This window comes from Pipistrellus hanaki (assembly GCF_964339955.1).
Source record: "Pipistrellus hanaki genome assembly, chromosome: 4".
Lineage (NCBI taxonomy): Eukaryota > Metazoa > Chordata > Mammalia > Chiroptera > Vespertilionidae > Pipistrellus > Pipistrellus hanaki.
This window is the reverse complement of record NC_140506.1, coordinates 85,353,139-85,378,249: the sequence shown is the minus strand read 5'-3', so window position 1 is coordinate 85,378,249 and position 25,111 is coordinate 85,353,139. Positions and strand designations below refer to the sequence as shown.

Here is a 25,111-nt window from a genome sequence, read left to right as displayed (position 1 = left end):
GTTCCAGTATTTGGAAATTAGCGGCCAACCCCATATACCCATGTAGTCAAGCCTGCCAGATAAGATGCCTCCCTTGGTGTGCTACAGAGGATGTGGTTGCCCCTCGCGGCTAGTCTGCCAGGCTAGCAGGGCAACCTCCAGAAGCTCTCAGAATTCCTTTGGTCATATTATTAAAAAAGAAATTATAGCTTAATACCACAACTCTAAGGTGTTCTGGTTTTAATTATTTTATGACTTTTACATGATTTGGCTATATGCACCTCCCATTTAAATGGCTTGCTAGCCTGACCAGCATGGCTCAGTAGTTTAGCATCGACCTATGAACCAGAAGGTCACGGTTCAATTCCTGGTTAGGGCACATGCCCACATTGTGGGCTCAATCCCCAGTGGGGGGCATGGAGGAGGCAGCCAATCAATGATTCTTTCTCATCACTAACGTTTCTATCTCCCTTTCCCTTCCTCTCTGAAATCAATAAAATATGTTTTTAAAATGGCTGGGAGTCCTGTCCTACGAAGCCAGGACTTCTTTGGCCTTCTGCCATTGGTGTGCCACCACAGGGCCTGATGCCGATGCCTGCCCAGCTACTAAGTAGTAGAGCCTGAAGGTTCAAAGGGGACCCACTCTATTGAAATCTGACAGTTCTATAACTCTGAAGTAATCCCAATTTAAATTAGTTAAATGAAAATAAGCCACAAAGAAGGCCACATACAAATTTGTGTTCCTTAAATAAAACTATTTGTTTAGGGCTTTCTGTTTGACTTGACTAGGTAAAAACCATCTGCTCCCTGGGGATCATCCTAACTGCCAATCATGTCTGTCCCACAAACCCTGACTGACGACTGAATGCTGGCTGGGCACTGAGACGGATGATCCACTGCTTATTTACACATCTGATCCTGTTCCACAGAAAAAGAGAACCAGCATTATCTGCTAAGTTGTGTAGCACAGGTCACCTGTGGAAAAGAAAGTCCCAGCATACCTAGCAGAAACACAGGTTCATGGAAGCTACATGATGAAGGTAGAAAATGTTTTCAATGCACAAGAACCAAAGGACTGACACTCAGAATGTAGAGTTTCTAAAAATTAGGAAGAAACTACCCAACTACAACAAAGGAGAAATTAATAAGAAACAGAAGACTGACAAATATGCTCAACTTCCCTAATTAACGCAATACCATTTTTCATCTACCATACTAACAATGGAAAATACTGGAAATGCCCACTGATACAGAGGGTCTCGCAAAATGTGTAGCATCAAATGGCTAGCTGGTGTGCATATTTACAGTCAAATCATTCTCCCCATAGGCAGTATTTAATAAAATCAGAAATCAAATATTTTCAAACAAAATGAATTCATTCCAAAGAAAACTAGAATATATACCCAAAGATGCACACAAGCAAATTTCTTACATTGAAATACCATTTCTTACAGAGAAAAATTAACACCTAAGTGCCCATTAACATCAAAGGCCATGTATTATATACTATAGCTCCATTTATATGAAGTGCTTTCGAGACAGAATGCCTCGGTTGAGGGAGAGTGGGTAGGTAAGGAATGAGGAGATTGGAAAGGTGATGGATAGGGGATACAGGGGCTTCTTTTGGTGAAATAAAAATCTTCCAAAATTGACTGGAGTTACGATTGCACTACTCTGAAACTATACTAAAAGCCACTGAACTGTACACTGCCGATAAGTGAATTGCAAGGTATGTTAATTATCCTATACTAGAGCAAATGGTTTTTACATAGTCAAGTCAAACAGAAAGCCCCCCAAAAAACTAGAATTTCGTGCACGGGAGGGGAGGTGTCCCTCAGCCCAGCCTGCACCCTCTCCAATCTGGGGACCCTCGAGGGATGTCCAATGGCCTTCTCACAATCCAGGACTGCTGGCTCCCAACTGCTCCCCTGCCTGCCTTCCTAATTGCCCCTAACCACTTCTGTCTGCCAACCTGATTCCCACTAACCACTCACCTGCTAGCCTGCTGTCTCCCCCCCCCCCCCCGCCCCCCAACTGCCCTCCCTTGCAGGCCTGGTCCCTCCCAACTGCCCTCCCCTGCAAGCCTGGTCCCTTCAACTGCCCTCTCCTGCTGGACATCTTATGGCAGCTGTCTTGTGTCCACATGGGGGCAGGATCTTTGACCACATAGGTGCAGCCATCTTTGTGTTGGAATGATGGTCAATTTGTATATTACTTTTTTATTAGATAGGATAGAGGCCTAGTGCACGTGTTGGGGTCAGCTGGTTTGCCCTGAAGGGTGTCCCAGATCAGGGTGGGGGTTACCTTGGGACATGGGCAACCTGGGCAAGGGGCCTGTGGTGGTTTGCAGGCTGGCCACGCCCTCTGGCAACCCAAGTGGAGGATTTGTTTATCTTCTATAATTGGAGCTTTATAGCCTTGAGTGGAGGCCAGGACAGGCCAGGAAGTTTGCCTTCCCCCATTGCTGGGGAAACCCAAGCCTCCTGCTCGCTCCCTGGCTGCAGCCATTTTTGTTGGGATTTATTTATCTTCTATAATTGAAAGTTTGTACCCTTGACTGGAGGCCAGGGCTGGCCAGAGCAGGTGGAAAGCTTGGATTCCTCCAGTGCTGGGAAAACCCAAGCCTCCTGCTCATTCCATAGTGGAAGCCATCTTAGTTGAGTTAATTTGCATACTGGCTCCTAACTGTCTGGTGGACGTGGTTTGTGGGTGTAGCAGAGTGGTGGTTAATTAGCATGTTTCTCTTTTATTAGTGTAGATAATAAAAGGCTAATATACAAATCAATCAAATGGTGGAATGACCGGTCGCTATGAAGTGCACCAACCACCAGGGGTAGGTGCTCAATGCAGGAGTTGCCCCCTGGTGGTCAGTGCACTCCTACAGGGAGAATGCCACTGAGCTAGAGTCCTGAGCAAAGGATGGCGAGCACAGTGGCAGGAGCATCTCCTGTTTCCGAGGCAGTTGGACATCCCCTGAGGGTTCATGGACTTAGAGAGGGCAGAGGCCAGGCTGAGGGGATCCCCCCCCGAGTGCATGCATTTCGTGCACTGGGCCTCAAGTATCTAAATAAAGCACTATTAAAAGGCGGGAGGCACAACAACTTAATAGAAACGGGCCATTTCACCTAGAGATAAGTAGTTCAACAAATCACACATTTCTGAGAGCTCTGCATAGTAAATGATGTGGATACTGAGCAACTGAGTCATGTATAAGTAATCCACTTTCAGCAGTATTTCTCTAAAAATAATATTAAAGTTTGGTGTTTAAAAATTCAATTATCTCAAAGTTTACTTATGTAATTTTACTCTACATTCATGTAGGTTTTTTTTTTAAAATATATTTTATTGATTTTCTAGAGAGAGAAAGAGAGAGGAATAGAGAGTAAGAAACATCAATGAGAGAGAATCATCGATCAGCTGCCTCTTGCACATCCCCTACTGGGGATATGCCCTTGACCAGAATCGAACCCGGGACCTTTCAGTCTGCAGGCCTACGCTCTATCCACTGAGCCAAACAGGTTTTGGCTACATTCATGTAGTTTTAAATAAAGTTTAAGAGGCATGTCCACCAATAGAGGAATCATTGAATAAATTATAAATTACAAGGACTTTTAATTAAGAAGGAGTGAACTTGCATATATGGACCTGTAACAAAGTCCAAATACATTAGGAATATAAATTAACTCTTGAGCAATGGAGACTTTCTTTCTAGCTTCTATGTTGTTTGAATGTTTTAGTGAATAAGTATTACCTTTACAATAAAAGTTAACACACACACACACAAACGCACAAAGGAAAGCAAATTGTGGTGTAAAAAGGCATAACCCAAATACTGCCCAAGCATGACACCACCCCAACAGCCATCAGGAGTTGTACCAGAGGAGGGTAAAGAGAGGCAGAAGGAAGTAGGCATTCGGAATAGAACCTAAAATAAAGGTATTAATTATCTAAACAATTTGTGGCCTAGAAGATCAGTTTCCATATTGGCAATTAAACACGTAGATTTTCCTTAAAAACTATTTTAAAAGACAGGGTACTTTAGGGGCTGTGGATGAGGTCAGAGATAGAGTTTTAAACAAGCTAGTTAAAACTAGTCAAACACAACCAATTTCAACTGAATTCCTTTATTTGAATAAAACCACAAACAGAATAATTCTAGAACAGAAGACTAAAATGTTTCTGGGTTGGTTTTGTGTGTGTGTGTGTGTGTGTGTGTGTGTGTGTGTGTTTAATGTGTTGGTGCAGGCAGAAAACCACTCAGGTTTTATCGTCCTTTTGAGAAGACCTTCCCTAGGTTTTAAAGGAACACCCCATTTATAAAATAAAAAAATAAAACACACACACACACACACACACACACACACACACACAAAAAAAAAAAAACTAGTGGCCAAAGAAATGGTTTAAAAGTTCCTGGAAGACAGAAGAGTTTCCCAGGAGTAGGAAATAAAATACAGTCTCTCCCTCCCCACCCCCCAAGAGGGGGAGGGGACCGTATAGTTCACAAACCAGGAGACCTGGAACATTGTTGATACATTAGCAATGTCCCCTGTGAAAACTGGACACCCAAGAAGTAACATCATTGGCACAGAAGATGTACTGCGTTCACAAACTGGGAATCTCACAGTAAAGACATCAGTTCTCTTCAAATTAAACTATATGTCTAAATACAGTTCCAAGCAAACCCCAGCAGGATTTTTTTCTACCTATAGACAAGCTGATTCTAAAATTTACAAGGAAAAATAAAGGAAATGAAGTAAAACAACCTGGAAAACTAAGGACATAGTTTGATGAATTAAACTACCTGATTTTATAATTTACCATAAAGCTTTAGTATCAAGACAGAATTGTACTAGCAAAGAGAGTTACACAGACCAATGAAACAGAAGAGTCAAAAACAGACCCACATAAGCACAATATTTGATTTTTTACAAAGGTATAAGCAATTCAGTGGAAAAGGAACAACTGCACACCCACAGGCCAAAACAAAGACCCTCAACCTCATACCTTAAGTATACATTAACTCAAAAAACTGAAAATGGAACTCCCATTCGACCCAGTAATCCCACTCCAAGGAATATATCCTAAGAAACCAGAAACACCAATCAGAAAGGAAATATGCACCCCTATGTTCATATCAGCACAATTTACAATAGCTAGGATTTGGAAACAGCCTAGATGCCCATCAGCAGATGAATGGATCCAAAAACTAAGGTGCATCTACACAATGGAATACTATGCTGCCATAAAAAACAAGGAATTCTCATCATTTGCAGCAACCTGGATGGAATTGGAGAACATCATGCTGAGTGAAATAAGCCAGTCAATGAAAGAGAAACACCACATGACCTCACTCATTTATAGATAATAAAGAACATTATAAACTGATGAACAAAAAGATAGATACAGAGACAGTAAAGCAACAAACAGACTGTCAAATTACAGTGGGGAGGATAGGGAGATATGGGGGAGATAAGAGATCAACAGAAGGACTTATATACATGCATATAAGCAAAACCAATGGACAAAAAACTCTGGGGGGAGAGGGCAATGGAAAGATATGTACACATATAATACATTAATAAAAAAATGTAAAGATAATGCCATTCCTCATTAAATTTTGGTTTGAAAAAGAATTATTTCCTATAAGTGTGTTCTTTGTGTTTTTCATGTATTGGTGTATATAATCTTTAAATAAAATGGCTGATCTTAGTTTGAACTTTTAATATGGCAAGTAATTATATAACCCACCTATCCAAAATCTCTCTGGGGTTTCTGTAACAGAATCCTGATAACAAAAAATTTTGTAGTGCAAAGATCAGACTGACTAGTGGATTTGTAGTGTGTCCCTTTAGTAAACTGGAATTACAAGCCTCTCCCTGCAGAGTTCCCACTTAGAGACAACCTGCTAGTAATTTGAGGATTAAGAGTGAAGAAACCCCACATTCTTTTATGCCTGGGGTTTCTCTGCCCTGTGGGCTCTTAGCTTTGTGAGATCTATGGGTACCAAGTTCTTCCCTTGCAGACTGCATGCCTTATAAACTTCAGCTCCAGCACCAGACCCAGACCCAGATTCAATGGCAGCTCCCACAACTATGCAAGGTAAAAATCTAGTAAGTTCCTTTATCCATCTCTGCTGCTACTCTGCTGCTCTGATTGGACTCTCAATGGACACTGATACCCTTATCTTACACCATCCATGTAATTTAGTGGTAAAGCACACTCATAACCACAAACAAAAAAATTAAAAAGTCCTTTTAAAAAATACTGAATAAGGTCTATTTTCTGATCCAATATGGTGAGGTTCCACAGATGAAATACTACCCTATCCTATCTAATAAAAAAGTAATATGAAATTAACCATCACTCTGCTACACCCACAAGCCACGTCCACCAGCCAATCAGGTGCGAGCAGGAGGCTTGGATTTCCCCAGCAATAGAGGAAGCCAAGCTTTCCACACACCCTGGGCAGGCCCAGGCCTCCACTCAAAGCTATAAAGTTTCGATTATAGAAGGTAAATAAATCCTAACAAAAATGGCAGCAGCCACAGAGCAGGAGAGAGCAGGAGGCTTGCCCCCGGTAATGGAGGTGGCCAAACTTCTGAAGCCCTGGCCTGCGCTGGCCACTACTCAAGGCTACAAAGTTTCAATTATAGAAGATAAATATATCTCAACAAAAATGGCTATGGCAGTAGGTGAACTCAAGGGTGGCTTTCTCTCAGAGGTGCTTGCAGCAATTACCACAGATTACTGAGACACAGGGGCCTATTAGGGCAGGGCTGATGGGAAAACAATGCTGTCTGCTCTGCTCTACCACGAGATTCCGCCCCATCCAAGCTGAGCACAGAGGCTTTTGCAAGTCTTGTCTCATAAGGGTGTCTCCAGCACAAAAGTTCTCTCAGCATAGACAGCTGATCCTCACAGCCAACTGGCCTGGAGGTCAATTCCTCCCAGTGATACCAACAACAATCAAAGCTTATCTACAACAAGACTGTGCACACAGCCCACAAAGGGGTTCACCAAGTGTGTCCACCTCAGGTAACTGGGAAGGCTGAGCCACTGGGCCCTATAGGACACCTAGCACACAAAGCCACTCTATCAATTCAGGGAAGCAGCCAAAATGCAGAGACAAAGAAACATGTCACAAATGAAAGAAATGGATGAAAGCAAATGACTGGATATAGAGTTCAAAACCACAGTTATAAGGTTTTTCAAGAATTTTCTAGAAAAGGCTGATAAATCTAGCGAGAACCTCAAGGCTATGAAAAAGGACCAACTAGAAATTAAGCATACATTGAAATAAAAAATATTATACAGAGATCTAACAGCAGAGTAGAGGATAGCAAGAATCAAGTCAAAGATTTGAAATACAAAAAAGCAAAAAACACTCAACCGGAAAAGAAAAAAGAATCCAAAAATACAGTTTAAGGAGGCTCCAGGACAACTTCAAGAGTACCAACATCAGCCAAGACCGGTTTGGCTCAATGGATAGAGCGTCGGCTTGGGGACTGAAGGGTCCCGGGTTTGATTCCGGTCAAGGGCATGTACCTTGGTTGCGGGCATATCCCCAGTAGGGGGTGTGCAAGAGGCAGCTGATCGATGACTCTCTCTCATCGATGTTTCTAACTCTCTATCTCTCTCCCTTCCTCTCTATACAAAATCAATAAAATATATTTAAAAAAAAAAAAAAAAAAAAAGAGTACCAACATCAGAATTATGGGGCTGCCAGAAGAAGAGAGAGAGCAAGATACTGAAAACCTATTTGAAGAAATAATGTCAGAAAACTTCCCCCACCTGGTGAAAGAAATAGACTTACAAATCCAGGAAGCGCACAGAACCCTAAACAAAAGGAATCCAAAGAGAACCACACCAAGACATATTGTAATTAAAATACCAAGAGCAAAAAACAAAGAGAAAATATTAAAAGCAGCAAGAGAAAAACAGTTAATTACCTACAAGGGAGCACCCATATGATTGTCAGCTGATTTTTCAACAGAAACTATGCAGGCCATATAGGAATAGCCCTGGGATCTAGAATTTATCTTTTATAATTGAAACTTTGTAGCCTTGAGTGGAGCCAAGCTTCCTGCTCGCTCAGTGGCCCCAGCCATTTTTTATTGTTTTTTAAAAATTTAATAAATCTTTATTGTTCATATTATTACAATTGTTCCTCTTTTTCCTCCCATAGCTACCCTCCACCCAATGTGTCAATTACAACATAATATATATGCCCAGGAAACACAAAAGAAGATACCTCTATTTTCATCTACCCAGAAGTCTTGCCTCTGGCAGTCTTACCTCAAATTCCCCTGAACTCAAATCCTAACCATCCCTTACAATCCATAGCAAGTACCATTTCATCAAACCTTCCAGCTTCCCCACAGCCTATCATGATCTCTCTTCTCAACTTCCAAAGTCCTACCTCTTCACCCCTCTTCACATTTATCCCTTTCTCTCCTGCATTAATTATGTATGCACATGACCCATCTATATATAACCTGACTTCCTTTAAGTAAAGACATCTCTTATCATTTCTACATCTTTGAATCACACCCACGCCTGAGCCTGAGCCTGAAGAGTGATTCAGTGATTGCCAAATTGCCAGCAAGAATGCTGAGCCCGTTTGGGGAACCTCTTCCTAGCTTATTACAGAAAGAAATGCTCAGTTTTCCATGATTCTAACCAAGGCAAAAGCCTGCCTAAAAGCAAAGCTAAACCAAGTTCACAGGCTGGGTCTAAGCAGCACTGGCAGCACAACTCTCTCTGACCACGTAGATGCTCTACAGCTGTGCTGTCCTATCTAGAAGCCTCAAGTCACGTGTGGCTACTAAGCCCCTGAAGTATGGCTAGTGAGGCTGAGGAACTGCTCATTTTACTTAATGTTCATTAAAATAAACCTAATCATCCAGGTCCAGAAATCACTTCATCCTTCAGAGCACATGTGTCAAACACAAGGCCGAGGGCCAAATCCAGCCCGCCAGGCCTTGCAATGTGGCCCGCACCGCGCTGTCATCACTGCACTCCTCTGTCAGTTTATGACATTGTCAGTTTATGACTGTTCAGTAAACCATTCGGCCCGCGATTTAGGCTGGATTTTAGATTTTGGCCCCTTCTCTGATTGAGTTCGACACCCCTACTTCAGAGCCTGGGTTTCTTCACCTGTAGAGTTGGAGGCATAATAGACACTTTCTACCCTAAAACAAAATCATACAACAAGTGCCCTCTGATATCGACAGACCAAAAATGAAAACAGTATTTTCTGAAACATATAGGGCTTCTTAAAAAAAAAAAAAAAAAAAAAAAATGACAGGACTGAACTCTGTCAAAAGAGAAATTAGGTGTTAATACTGACCTTAACAGAAAGCATTTAGATTTGCAGTAATTAATTCTCCCTCTCCTCATATTGTCCATTCCCAAGGTAATCCATCAGTAACAAACTTTAGAATAATCCTCAAGACATAAATCCGCGGGGACCACAATCCTGGTGAGCTGCGAGTGCTGAAGGCGGCTACAACCACCTGTCGCTAACTTGCATTGCTAAGACACAGAAGTTGTGCAGCTGGCTGCCATGTGTCTTGAAGCTGAACTAGTCACCTCAAAAACCATATGCAATTCTGTTCCCGAGGATGAGGTCCAAGGATTGCCTTACTTATTTGCATCCTCTCCAAACATCCCCAAAATCAATTTCTTTGAAGGTCTCAACTTTGCCAACCCACTGCTCAACACATTGGCAATTATGTGGTGCTGTCACTCATTCTGCAGACATATTCACTTCTGGCCCAGTTCCTTGAGGCTATCTTCGTTATCTTTTTTTCTGCAGAAACTCACACACATAATTGATAACCAATAAATATCCTAAATCTATCTGCACAACTGAAATCCCCCATCTGATGCAATGTCCAGTCTAAAAAGTGTATGCTTTCAGAAAAAATCACAGAAACTTAAGATCCCACTACTGATATACACTTCAAGAGATGGGTCCTACACTGCATTCTGAGAACAGAAGGGACATTTAGAAAAACTAAGAGCAAAAGGCCACATTTATTTAAGCTTTCTTCAATCAGAGACTTAACAGCTAAAGGCTGACATCAAACCAAGTGAAGCTTTCTGTATATTTAAAACTGTTTTTCTAGAGTTTTTGACTACTGCAATCACTTCACAAACTAAACATGCTTCCCAAAGTTACCTATGAAGATGGATATCCTGTTTTAAAATTCCATCAGGAAAAACCCCAAAGGAAAACATTCAAACTATGCCACAAAAGCAATTCCACGCAGTTAGCTGGAGGTTAGTGAGGCAAGCCTCTGAAGTCACCTCATTCCTTTCAACCACGACCCAGGTAAGGCAGCCCAGAACTGTGCCTCTGACCCACTGTCCTTTCCACCTTCTGAAAGCCGCCGTCCTAAGGGAGAAACTAGGGGATTTAAGAGGGAGAAGGGAAGCGCAGCTGGTCAGGGTTTCGAAACAGACGGTGGCCGGGGAGAGGGGAGAGCAGCCAGGTTCGTGCCATCTGTGTGGGCCTGCTCATCTGTAACGCTGCTCTGGGGACAGGACCTCAGTAGAGGTCTGCATCTTGGATTAAGGTGCCTCACCAGCTAACCCTGTAAGAATTGGGTACTCTGAAATGTAGCATACCTGTGACCTGAGCAGCAGCTGACAAGACTTGGGCCTTGTCCATATACCCAGAGCCCCGGCTGGTTTGCTTTAGGGATGATTCACTTCAACTCAGGATCATGTTACTGAATACCTGATTCAGTTACTGCAATTCTCAAAGGAGGGGAGGAGTCATCTACCTTTAAAACCTCACACTATTTTCTTCTGCCACCCTATTCCACTTGAACTGTAGGGGTGTGTAGGGGTGGCCCCAGCCAATTTTGGCAGTAGCTACTTTATTTTTTTTTCCTCTCTAAAAATATATCTTTATTGATATCAAAGAGGAAGGAAAAGATAGAAACATGAATGATAAGAGAGAATCACTGATTAGCTGCCTCCTATTGGGGATCAAGCTAGCAACCCAGACAGTACCCTGACCAGGAATTGAACCTTGACCTCCCTGGTTCATAGGTTAACACTCAACCACTTAGCCACACCAGCCAGGCATGAGCTACTTTCTATATTCAAAACATGTGGTGAACCACAAAAAAAACGTTCAGAGTAGGAAGCCCAACTACAATATACCAGTACGGGGTGGTGAGGGAAGAAACATAGGAGAAGGCAGCAATTGACTGTCCTGGCTAATGTCATCCTGTGTGCATGGAGTGCAGACACCTGTGTGCAAAGGGTCGCAGGTTCGATTCTGGGTTGGGGCACATAGCCAGGTTGTGGATTCCATCCCATCAGGACGCACACATACAAGAGGCAACCGATGGGTGTTTCGTACAGAGATGTTTCTCTCCCCTCTCCTTCCCTCCCTCTTTATAATCAATAAAACGCAAATGTGTGAAGCCAAACTGTGTGGGTTCTCATCCCATCACTGCCCCTGAGAAAAGTAACTTGATCAATGCCTTGTTGTCTGCTACAAAACAGGGATGCTGCTGCACCTATTTCAGTGTTGTAGTAAGGAGCAAAGGAGTTAGTTCAGGTACAATCACATGTCCTGGCAGAGGGAAGGTTAGTTTCCTAGTACTCACCAAGCCTTTCTGCAGTCTCTACAGTTCAAGGCCAGCTACATTTATTGGAAACCCACCTGCTTCTTTCCCACCTCCTTAGCTCCTGTATCAATTTCCAATTGCTGCTGAACAAATTACCACAACTTTGTAGCTTAAATAACACACACTATTCTTATATAGTTCTAGAGGTCAGAAGTCTGGAAATGAGGCTCCCTGGGCTAAATTTGAGGGGTCAGAAAGGCACGTCCTTTTGGAGGCTCAGGGGAAAATCTGTTTCCTTGCCTTTTCCAGCTTCTGGAGACATCTACATTCTGTGGCTCCCCTTCCATCTTCAACCAGCAATGGCCTTCTCCTACCACACCGCTCTGCCACGCCTCCCTCCCTCCTTCAGGTGTAAGGACTTCTGATTATAGTGGGCCCACCTGGGTAATGCTGAATCATCTCCCCTTAACTTAATCACACCTCTAATCAGAGCAGCAACCTTTCGGACCACCAGCTGGCGACCGCTGAATCAGAGACTTGAAGATCCCTGTCCCATCCTGTTACTCTGTACCTCCAGCCTCTGACCAATCCAGCCCCTCCCTCTTTGCAAACTCAGCTGTGAATCCTTCACTCACCCATTCCTTCCCCAAAGTAGGCCAGCCCTATGGCACAGCCACCTCCTCTGCACCATTCCACAAAAGCCCTTCCCTGAGGTCTCCCCTGCACTCCATGCTACCAAGGCCGGGCCAGGCAAGAGGGCTCCCACAAGTGTGTTTGATAAACAAAAGCCCGCAACAGGCTCTGAGCACCACAGCAAAGTCAGCTCTGCTGCCACTAGGGTGCAAAGAGTCAGGAGCAGGCCATGACCCCTGGTCCACATGAAAACCAAAAAGCAAAAGGGGTAGGGCTAAAAACAAGATGCTGTGGGTGCCCCTCTGTGGGCCTGTCAAAAAGAACAAGCATGACATTTTTTAGCAATCTTTCCTGCAATATCCAAGTATGGGCCCATTGGGGTTAGTTGGGGTGTTGTCGAACATATGTGGCACCTGTCTCATAGGAACACCTTACAGCTTGACAGACTTTAGGGTTCGTTAAACTGCAACCCGAAAGTAGATACAACCCAGAATCCATTTATTTCAATGGAAAATAATTTAACTTTTTATTGGGGGGAGAGGGAGGAAGAGGGATAGAAAAATAGAAACATCATTGGCTGCCTCCTGCATGCCCCCTACCTGGATGGAGATTGAGCCAGCATTTGCCCTGACCAGTAATGGAACCAGTGACCGTTCAACCACTGGACCACACCAGCTAACTTTAAGTTGGTAAGCTATAGTTGAAGCTGTCTACAGATAAACTTTGGAGAATCTCTTTAAAGATCTTTCCCATTCTCATTGCTACCTCTATAGCACTGAGTACATACGATTCACCCAACTATCAGTAAAACAAGGCAGCGGTCGGAACAAATACCATCTTCTCTGAGAAGCAAGGATGCTGTCCATCCAAGCAGGAAGCAAGATTGTTACTTCAACAACTATTTGTGTAACCCGCATTCTTCGAAGTGCGCATTGTAGGCTTCTAATATAGGGAATTGTGATAGTGTTTCTTTATATTAAGGGCCTATACAAATACTTTCAACAAACGTACAGTTTATGCAATACTTTCCTTTCTTCCTGTTTGTTCTAAGTATAACTGTCGAAATGAAACTTTGCCTTTGTTGAATTTTAATAAATTGCGGCTTGTATTCTGTATATTTTATTTTTCTTAAGTAATTTGTTTGCACTGAATTTCTACAAAACACAACTTAGAAATTGTCCACAATGAACTGGCAGTTAAAGGAAAAAACCTGGTTCTGTATCATAAGTAACTGGAGAAGCCACGCTCTAAATAACAGGTTTGCCCAAGAACTACTTATCCATAAGTTTCCACTGCTTTTACTCATTTTAACGTTACTTTTCCAGGACACACTGTAACACTTTCTATCATTCAGCATCACACTAATGCCACCAGAACACCTTCAAGCCGAGGAGCCAACCACACCGGTGCTGGCCATGACATAGTTTCACTGAGGGACAGGTTCATTTGCACTGTCCACCAAGGTGGACACGTAAAATGCAATTAATCACTTGAGGAATGAGATTTTAAATTTAAAATCACTTCCATGTGGCTGGTGGCTACCACACTACAGAGTATAATAAACCCTTAAGAGTTTTCTCATATATGTATCTCCTCATGCCCCTATATGAAAACAAGTGGCTTTCTGGACAAAGATTGGTCTAAAGTAGGAACACAACCTCAAAAATAGAAACATCATTGGCTGCCTCCTGCATGCTCCAGGAGACATGGAGTGCTTCAGAGAAAGGAGGACTTCTTCGGGCTAGGGTAGACACAACACACACCAACCAGGAGCAGCAGCCATAGCCACCACTGCTCCCAGGCTTGACAGGGAGGGAGAGCCCAGAGGCTGCAGCTCACAAAGAGCCACAGCAACCCTCACTCCACCAGCTACTTCTGAGGGCATCCTGCAGTCAGACACTCCAGCCCATTTCTGTTCACTCTCTAAGTCCTCACAAGCTCAAGACATAAGACGAAAAGGCTGAGATTCTTGGGGAGAATTCCAACAAATATAGTTATAAAACAACTAGAGGCCCGGGGCACGAAACTCTGAGGGGGTTCCTCGGCCTGGCCTGTGCCCTCTCCCAGTCCTGGAGCCCTGGGGGGATGTCCAACTGACGGCTTAGTGGGCCTAAGCTGTCAGTCAGACATCCTTAGCATTGCCAGGGAGGCAGGAGAGGCTCCCACCACTGCCGCTGTGCTCCCCAGCCGTGAGCCCTGCTTGTAGCTGAGTGGAGCTCCCCCTGTGGGAGCACACTGACCACCAGGGGGCAGCTCCTGCATTGAGTGTCTGCCCCCTGGTGGTCAATACACATCATAGTGACCAGTCATTCCATCGTTTGGTCATTTGCATATTAGCCTTTTATTATATAGGATTTATTATATGGGATATGCTATAGATGAGACCTCCTAGAACCATAATAAATGAAAAAATTCACTGTTAACTCATTCTCCAATTGCCCCACTTAAAATCAAATTGCGACCGATGAGGATATGAAAAGAGATCAACTAGAAACAAAGAATACATTGTCTGAAATAAAAAATATTATACAGAGTCCTAAAAACAGAATGGAAGATCACAAGAATCAAGTCAAAGATTTGGAACACAAAGAGCCGGAGGACACTCCTCCGCAGAAGCAAGAAGACAAGAGAATCCAGAAAGTTGAAGATAATGTAAGAAACCTCTGGGACAACTTCAAGCGAACCAACATCAGAATTATGGGGGTCCCAGTAGATGAGAGAGAGCAAGATACCAAAAACATATGGAAAGAAATAGTGACAGAAAACTTCCCCCACCTGGGGAAAGAAATAGACTTACAAGTCCAGGAAGCACACAGAACCCCAAACAAAAGGAACCTAAAGAGGACCACACCAAGACACATCATAATTAAAATTCCAAGAGCAAAAGACAAAGAGAGAATATTAAAAGCAGCAAGAGAAAAGCAGGTTGTTACCTATAAAGGAGCATCCATAAGATTGTCAGCTGATTTCTCAACAGAAACCATGCAGGCCAGACGGGAATGGCAAGAAATATTCAAGGCGATGAATAGCAAGAACCTACGCCAAAAATACTCTACCCAGCAAAGCTATCACTCAGAATCGAAGGCCAGATAAAGAGCTTCACAAATAAAAAAAAGCTAAAGGAGTTCATCACTGCCAAAACAGAATTATATGAATTGTTGAAGGGTGTCCTTTAGGGAGAGGAAGAAAATAAAGATAAAAATTATGAACAACAAATGTGTAACTATCAACAAGACAATCTAAAAACCAAGGGAATTTAAAAAACCTGATGAACAATATTAACTATTGAATTTAATAGAATCAGAGGTATAGAAGGAGAGTGGACTGACGATTCTTGGGGGGAAAGGAGTGGGGGAGCAGGAAAAGAATCTTAACATAAACTGTGCACCTATGGATGAGGACAATGGGGGTGGGGAAAGGGCAGAAGGTGGGGTGGGAACCTGGTGGAGGGGGTAAAAAATGAGGAACTTTTGTAATAATATGAGCAATAAAGATTTATTTTAAAAAATAAAATAATAAAATAAAATTGCACCCCCTGTGGGGCATGTGCTGCACGTTGGGAACCACTGGGCTTGACACTGTTCCTCTCTGAGCTTCGTTTCTGAATACACACACATATACCATGGGGACTGTACTCTCTTCTCCGCCTACCTCACTGGGTTGTCATGAGGAGGTTCTGAGCTAATAAACCTAGAAATGTTTCATTAGTAAGTGATGTCTAAACGGGAAGGGGTTGTTATTTTTAAGCTCACGGGTACCCTCCCAGGTAGCAGGTGCTGATGAGGGGAGAAGGGCATGATTGTTTCCTGGGACTGAAGCTATGGAAGCTTTGCAGAGGGTTCTGCAGGCCTCAGATGGGCAGGCTCTGGCCAGCAGCCTGGCAGGATGCTAGGCATTAGGAGGGAAGCAATAGGAGGGAGGCAATAGGGGGGCGGCAAGGCCGAAGGGGTAGTAACTGTTAAACCTGCCCCCTGGGCGCCATTCTTTAAGTTATACATGGCTTTTCTCAGCTGTACCTGCTCCAATCTCCTGCAACCAGTGGGGACCAGGCCAGGGGAGAGCCAGGTGGGCTACCCTGTTTCCCGGAAAATAAGACAGTGTCTTATATTAATTTTTTTTCTCCCAAAGTTGCACTAGGTCTTATTTTCAGGGGATGTCTTATCTTTCCATGCGCTAGGTCTTATTTTTTGAGGATGTCTTATTTTCGGGGAAACACAGTAGGTGGGCAGGTTTAACAGCACCCCCAGTGAGGTTCAGCGTGCTTCCACTGCGGAGATGGCACTGCTGCTGTCAGGGGGAATGGTCTGACCCTGAGGGACCGCTCAGGCCTGCCTCCACCCAGGTCTGGAGTTGTAGGGAGGAGAGGTGTGCCTGGCTCCAGTGGAGGGGCCCCGGCAGCAGTGGGTCCCAGGGCTCTGGGTGGGTGGCTCCGGGGCGCTGACTGATGGTCGCCAGCATGCTATTGTTGCGGGCACCCCTGCCTGGGGTGGCGGGGCAAGAGATCGGGAGTCAGAGGTGCAGATTGCAGCTACCCCCGAGGCTGGGTCTTCTCCCCGTCCGGTCAGCCTCCTCATTCCTCCGGAGTCCGGGATAGGGTGTCCGTGCAAGGGGATTGGAAGAGCTCCCCGTGGCCACTTCCTCTTCCTTCTTTGCAGTCCGGGCTCCTGTCATGCACTCTCCTCAGACCCCCAGGAACTTGGCTCCAGTCACCCACCCCCTGCTGCTCGCACAGCCTCCTGCTGGTCTGCCAATATGTAAATTGGTCTTACTGGGACACCATAACAGACAATTAGCATATTACCTCTTTATATGTATAAATGATCTGGGCTATGGGATGTTTCTAATGACTTCACATTTTATTTGAATGAATACTTTCTCCTCCAAGCTTATATAAACTACTAACTGTAAGAAGCAAGCACTTCAAAATTACCTACCCTACATTTTAAAAGGAGCTGAACTATGTAAACATGTTAAAGAGTTAACATGTGCTTGCTGTTTTTTTAATTGATTTCTTTTTGGGAGGGGGGAGAGAAAGAGAGAGAAACATCAACTTGCTGTTCCACTCACCCATGCACTCACTCACTGGTTGATTCCTGTTTGTGTCCAGACTGAGCATCAATCCTACAACCCTGGCGATCGGGATGATGCTTAACAAACTGCGCTACCGGGCCAGGACAGCACATGCTTCCAGCAAATGCAGGAAACATCTGAGATCTTGCTTCCTGGCACTGTCATCAGTTTGGTTCAAATAAACTTATAAAAATTAAAGAAAAATAAAACAGCAAGTGCACAAGGTCAATTAAGAGCCCTGAAATAATTCATTCTCTGAAGTCATATTGATTAAATGTATTTGCAACTCTAGGTAAATGGCCCATAGGCCTTTTTACAAGGAGCTTTTTTATAAGGGGCCACAGAGTGGCAAGGGTCTGCTCAAGCTGCCACATTAGAGCAATGCTACATTTTTTCCTTTGGAAATACTCTCAACTTTCTGAAAGTCCCAAGAGTACGATGGCAAGCGGGACAGCCAGGAGAAGCGAGATTACCACCCAGACTCCTGTGGCTACACCCTGGGTGTGAGAGCTCACTCTGCAATACAGGTCATCCTAACAAACGCATACTACAACCCGTTTCCAAACCAGAGACCAGTTGAACAACTTATTGCGATACCTAGACCTTCCCCTGGTCGATATTCTGGAGACTGGTACATAACACAGGACACTGCCTTCCCAGCATTAGGATGTCAAAAAACTAATTTAATCACTGGCGCGAAATCAAAACCGAGGGAGGACCTGGGTTTCGAATATTCTATGGCAGGCAGGAAAATCCAGTACAACCGTTGTGGTCACACAGGAGGTCTCCTTCTCCAGAACTTTTAGCGTCTCAGTGACCCAAAAAGATTACCACCTAGAGACTCAGACAATATTCACTCATATTTAAAACAGTAAGATAAGGCTCCTGTCCATCAGTAACTTGGGCTCCTTGAAAGGATATGTGGGCATCTCTGTGAATATTAACAGCTGTGACCTCACAACAGTGGTCCCCACACCCCAACGGTTGACCAAGAGCTAAACTTGCTACAATGTGGCATTTGCATAGCCCAGTGAGGGCGCAGCCAGCAGGCCATCCATCATTATAACCCCAGTGTGGCCTTCTACTCCCAGCTCCTGTCCACCCAACAACACAGTCAGTGACGCTATATCTCAGGGTGTGTTCTCCCAGAGGCCCCTCTTTCTTGCTGGTCCCACGTTCAACGAGTCATCAAGTTCTGGAAGCACTTGGCTCTTGCCCAGGTTGGTATATTTCCCTGCTTGGGAAACATTCTAATTACCTCCATTCCCAACTTCCAAACTTAAATCACCAACCCTCAGAAGCAAGCCTGCTTCTCTTTAAGAAAATTTCAACACACCTGACTTATTAGCCAAGGCATGTGTTAACCTACTAGGAAAATGGCATAACTAACTTCTGAACTATACATGGCACTAAAATCCTGCTTCCTCCAACTTTCTGAAGTTCAAATTAGTTCAGAACAAGAAGCTTATGAAGCAGGTGACACTTAACATTGAACTCTGTCACAATACATGTCAAGAAATACCTTGTTACAACTCTTGGTCTCGATTAAAATTGCATTGCTTTGGAAATTTGAGAACCAAGCTACCTATTGCTCATCCAAAAACCAGAAACAGCAATAAAAACAAATTTGAAAATATTCTAAAGAAACTTTCAGTAATTTATGAAGATCTCTATCAACGTTCTTATCTGGAAAACAAGCTTTCTTTCCAGAACCATAAAAAATGTCATTTGAAGCAAGTTCCGTTAAGTGACAAAACTGAATTTGCAGCTAATACAACAATATTGGTTTATGGCTTCAGCCAGTCAGGCAGCCAGCCATCTCCTGTACTACTTACTACCTATAGCCTTAGAATTGCTGTTTTCTGAAGAAATGTCTTCTACAGTACATTTACAAAAAAGGAAATAAGATGGTCACTTCAGCACAGATAGTCCAACAGTGAGAAAGATGAGTACACAAGTGGCAACCTCACAGGTAGCACATGGGGCAAAAGGTGGCAAAGAAAGTGGCTGAGGAGACCAGAAAGCTTTAGGAAAAAGGTGGCATCTGAATGGGTTTTGAACCTCCTTCCTGGAGTATCTGCCCTGTGCATTCCAGAAAGAGACACTGTCACATCACCATCTACACTACTGTGGGGTCCAGAACCTGGAGTTTACTCCATGCAACACAATGTGTGCCTGCTGGGAGCCTGAAGCACAGAGCAGGCCGAGGCCATCCTGAGGACTCTGATGGCCTAGCCTGTGTTGTGTGACTTACCCTCTACAGAAAAGGCAGCACGCTGTATCTTTTTAAAAACAGGACAGTGAAAGAATGAATGAATGAATGAATGAATGACATAAAAGCAGGACCATGACAGGGCGAGGCAGTCCTGTGGGCAGTTCATTTTCATAGATGTGTGGGAATCAGGAAGCCAAGACCAGTAAGAAGGCTATTGCAAAGTCCCGGCATGAAGCAACAGGGACCTTGCTTTAGGGTGGCAGTGCAGCTGGAAAACCAAAAGAGCTTGGTAACAGGACATGGGTATCCAGAGAGTTCAAGGCCAACTCCCAAAATCTGGAGACTTGGTGACCTGGCTTCCCTGCTACAACCTGAGTCTCAAGCTCCCATTAGATGATCTAACTAACACAAGTGCAAGAACAAGAACGTCCTTATCAGAGAAGGCTATGGAGCTGACCAAACTGCAGTACCAGTGTCACAACAAACATCCACTCATCTTCTCTATTATCCAGTTAATTTTTTAAACATATTTTTATTGATTTCAGAGAGGAAGGAAGAGGGAGAAGGAGAGGGAGAGGGAGAGGGGTCAATGATAACAGAGAATTATTGATCAGCTGACTCCTGAAGGTCCCACTCTGGGGATCGAGCCCGAAACCTGGGCATGTGCCCCGACTGGCAATCAAACTGTGACCTCCTGGATCATAGGTTAATGCTCAACCACTGAGCCATGCTGGCTGGGCTACCCATTTAATCTTTCTTAAAATATCTATACCAAGGACCTTAAGTACCTATTCAGGTACATCAAGTCCCAAATTTCATAAACAGTGTTGCTTAGATTGAGGCTGGTTATCTTTTCTTCCTGATCCACATTAGGATGTAATTACCCTAGGTCAGTGGTCGGCAAACTGCGGCTCTGTTGACTGAGTTTGCTGACCACTGTCATATATTACCCTTTACCTCTTTGCACACAGTATGCCACTACTGCCTAATTCTCACAGCTTCCAACTGTCTAGTCTAGCAGTGGTCGGCAAACTCAGTCAACAGAGTGGTGACTCTAGAGCCGCAGTTTGCCAACCACTGCCCTAGGACATTTCTGCATACCTCCAAAAACCAACTCATGCTGCCTGGATTTGGCAAACTTTATCCCTCGTCAGGTGCAAAGGTTCAACCAGAACAGCATTACCTCTGCCTACACATCACTTGCACTCCGAACGCTGTGCCTGGCACCTGACCTGTGCTTTGTGTTTTCTCCCTCACAATCTTGCAAAACAGAATTGACCTCTTTTTCAAGGACAAAGAAACTGAGGCACCAAGAGCTTTAGCAATGTATATGAGGCCCAAGAACAGTGAAACGGCAAAGTCTACATTCAAACTCAGGCTCAGCCCTATACCCGTACTCTCAAGTCACCCCACAGCCCCACTGTGAGTTTTCAGTGGCTTCTTCCCACAACACCAATTCAAAAAATAAATAAATGGAGGAGGAAAGTATAGCCTTTCTTCCCATATTTGCTGTATCAATTTTTTTGTTTACAGATAATCGGAATCAGCACCTTGAAAGAACAAGGCTGATGCCTCTGACAGTAACTTCCAATATGTTCAAAAATGGACAGGCTCACATCAGATGTTTCTGGTTTCGGCCTAATTTCATTTCTTCTATATATCTTTTGAGTTCTCCGAAATGATGTTCACTTTGTAGCTTTGCGTAGTTCTTTTTACCATACCAAGCTAAGTGAGGAGGAAAACAATATTCTTATTATTTGATTTGTCTTGTTACAATGCTATTTGAAAAGGATACCTTTTAGATATAAATAAAATGCACTAATTTGGTTTATCTGGGTGCATGTGTTCAACAGAATTCACTTCCTACTCCCAAACTCCATCTACCCACACAAGTTTGAAAGAAAAAACCCACCGCTGTTGTGCCCACCCCGCAAACAAAAAGAAGCATGGAAGGCAGTAGTCGATTCTTTTCAGAAACTGCAGGTGACTGACTCGTTGATTTGCTTGAAGCTTGGTGTCCCTGACAGCAGTGGTCTGAGTCAAACCAAACTGTCCCCTCAGAGATTACACTCTGAAACAGACTGCTCACAGCACAGGAGAAACACACAGGGAACAAACATAAGGATATTTACATTTTTGTGCTAGCCAGTCTGTGCGGCAGAAGCAAGGCCTTGGGAAAACTTCCTGTTGACAGGGCATAACCCAGAGCAGATTATCACCCTCCCAAAGTACTCACAGGACAGAAGCCTGTGCAAGTCATTCTCCCAGCCTCTCAGCCTGCGTTGCCTCTGAGTGAGCGTAAACTGCCAAGAACATTCAATCCTGGCCAGACCTAACAACACAACAGCACCACCTCCACAGCTCTATAATGACCCCAACTTCAAACGTGAGATTGGTTGATCCCGGAAGCCTGTGGTCCCAACCCCAATGAAATCCCATGTCCTCCACCTCTCCCCACTCTGCCTTCAGCCTTAACTTTCCTAACTGCTCAAAGCAAGGCTTTTTTTTTTTTTTTTTTATCATAACTAATCCAGGGCACTGTTATTCTCCAGCAGATGTGCAAGGACTGTGCAGAGTTCAGTCAGGAGCAAATTCAACCCCAAGAGAGTGGAGCAGGGGGACAGACAGCAAACTTAACTCTGACCTCGTTATAGGAAAAAAAACAACCCACCAATCTAGTCTCCCCGGCTAATTTGAAACCACCATGCCCAGGAGGGGCAGGCAGGATGCTCACTAACAAAGCTTCAAGCTGATCAGATCCCTGAGATTCCAGCTGTTAATTCTATTGGCATTAAGGCAAACAGGTGCAAGTCACTACCACAGCCTGACATATGGAGCCAACCAGACCTGATAGGAACCAAATCCCACCCTGCTGGCTTTTTAATAGGATTCTTTCACTCTGCCCAATCCTAAACTAGAACATAAACCTAGCACCACATTTTAAGAAGGGGAAGGCTAAGAAAAGCAGAAATAGACTGCTTAATACATAGGCAGCTTTTTTAACCACACACCTGTGGGTGCTCCAAGGTGTCAATCACAAGCCTGACAAAGAGGTACCTTCTGGGTGATGAATCTGGGACAGAGGCCCACTCAAGAGAAACAAGTTTCTTACACTTCCCCCCAAAGAGCACAGTTCTGTGCCAGAAACAGACTTCATTGATATCCATGTTTATTAATTATCACCAGCATTCCATAACACTTGACAACAGGTGAGGCAATGTAGGTGGAAAATCTATGCACTGAGCCCTGATTTGGTCCTGACGGGGTAATATCCGAAAAACAAAATGAAAAGCGCCCTTTTTTTGCTAGGTAGCATCAAAGGAACAGACAAAATTCTCTCAGCAATGTATTCCTTCACTAGCCGCTTGACTCACACTCTGCAAAGTGACTGCTTGCTGGGGCCCAGTGAAATAAGCCAGTCCTTGAGGAGACTCCACTCTCCAGGCCCCCATGCCTGCTACTGGGAAATGCTTTCTGCAGGCATCTCCACCGCTGGGCCTTCTGGAATCTGGCAGGCTAGTTTTTCAGTCAACACCCAATATACTGGCAGCAAGTTATTCACAGGGGAAGAACAGGCATGGTGAAGTACTTCCACCAACCAGTGCACAGCAGCCCACACGTGCAGCCAATGCCTATGCCAAATGCCTCCTCTCCCAGCTTCCTGAGGGTCTCCATTCATTTATGCAACTCAACATCTCTTGCTAGAAGCAAAGGAGAACCATTCGATGCCCGGCTCCTGCCAGGCTGACTCCTCCAGGTGTATGGGAAACTATCTTTGGATGAAGACAACTTTGACTTTGCCCTCTTAAGAGTTTGGATGTATCCAGGTAGCATATGAGAGATGAAAGATGCCTTCCAAGGACCAGCTTTGCTTGACTCGGTAAACCCAAGAGCTTTCCCTCGGTAAACCCAGCGGCTTTTACAAACCTAACCGAGAGCTCGCACCGCCAAGTACAGTGAGTTTACCCTGGAAAACTGCTGCCACATGGGCAGGAAATGCAATTACCTTCGGGGTCAGGTTGGATGCGGATGTAGGGTAGCCGAATGCGGCGGGGCATTCGCGGGGTTTCAAACACACACCTGGCCGGATGCTGGCCGCGCGGTACACAGTCGGGGGGCCCACACTTTCCCCCCGAAAAAAGCAGGAAACTTAAGAAACCCAGAGCACCTGGCTCACCGCTCTGAGCCAGTCCAAAGGCTGACAACATCTGCGTTCCTGGCAGGTGTTTCCAAAGGAAGCCCGACGCTGGCAAGTGCTGAGGATACACTGCGATCTGGGGGGGACGGACCGTCGCTGAGCCCGCGGGCTCCCCGGGGGAGCGCGCGGGAGGGAGGAGCAGGTGCCGGCACAGTCCCGCGTCCACGGAGACGAGGTCCCGAGCTATCGGCCCGAACCGGGCCAGCCCAGCGGGCCCCGGAGACACCCGACCAGGGGAGGGGGGCCGCCGGTCCCGGGAGCCCCGTTCCCCTCCGGGCCAGGCGGGAGGCCGCCCGGCAGCAGCGAAGAGAACGCCCCGCGTCCCCGCGCGGCCCAAGCGCCCCCATGTACACCCCGGGGCGCTTTATGCCCCGAGGGCGGGCGGCCGGCCGGGCCGGGACCATGAGCGGCGGCCGCATGACGGTGCAGCCGGGCCGGGCCGGCCGCCGCGGGCCTGCTTTAAAGATGGCGAGCCCCCCGCGTGGCTCCCGCGGCTCCCCCCCCCCCCCCCCCCGGCCACAATGGAAGGCGCCCGGCGCCGCCGCCGCCCGCGGGCCTCACCTTCCATCTCCATGTCCTCGGGCTCGCTCAGCTGCTGCTCGCCCGCTTTCTGCTGCTGCTGCTGCTGTTGCTGCTGGTGGTTCATGTCGGCCGCGGCCTGGGCCTCGCCTGCGGCCGGGGGCCCAGGCTGCGGGCCCGGCGGGCGGGGGGCGGCGAGCCGGGGCGGCGGCGGCGGCGGCGGCGGCGGCGGGACGGCCTCCTCCTCCTCCTCCCGCGCGTCGTCGGCGGCGGCCCCGGGGAGGCCGGCGGCGGGCGGCGGCGGCGGCGGCGGCAGGGAGACGCGCACGTACTTGCTCGCGATTCGCCCAATCTCGGCGCCGAGGCGGGCGGGCGGCCGGCGGGCCGGGCCGGGCGGCCTCGTCGCTCGCAGCAGAGGCCGCCGCCGCCGCCGCCGCTGCTGCTGCTGCTGCTGCGGCCGCCGCGGGGCCCGCCTCCCGCCGCCGCCCGGGCCGGGGCTGCGGGGCTGCGGGCCGGCCGGGGGCGGAGGGCGGCCGGGCGGGGGCCGCGGACTCAGCCCCGCCTCGGACCGGGCGCGGCGGGCGGGCGGCCTGGCCTGCGCGGCGGGCCTGCAGGGCCTGGGCCCGGCGGGAGCGGCGACGGCGGCGGCGGCGCGGGCGGGCGACGGGCCGGCCGCGCTCGGCGCGCTGCGGCCTCGGCCTCCTCGGCGGCGGCGGCGGCGGCGGCGGGGCTGCGGAGCGGACGCGGCGCCCGGCGGCTAGGCTCGGCTCGGCTGGCTCTCAAAATGGCGGCGGCCAGAAATGTCACATCCGCATGGGGGCCCGAGAGCGAGCGAGCGAGAAGGCGAGCGAGGAAAGCCAGCGGGCGGGCGGGCGACGCCGGTCCGGAGGGCGGAGCGGGAGGCGG

General features: G+C 46.3%; 1 protein-coding gene across 1 annotated transcript in view; it reads right to left on the bottom strand.

Annotated features, from left to right (window-relative positions):
* Positions 1-24,897, bottom strand: part of USP7 (ubiquitin specific peptidase 7) — a 69,226-nt gene extending 44,329 nt beyond the window's left edge. The window contains exon 1 of the mRNA XM_084881105.1: positions 24,248-24,897. Within this exon, the coding sequence (XP_084737231.1) occupies positions 24,248-24,332 (85 nt within the window). The 5' untranslated portion in view covers positions 24,333-24,897. The remainder of the gene's footprint in view (positions 1-24,247) is intronic.
* Positions 24,898-25,111: the final 214 nt, after the last annotated feature.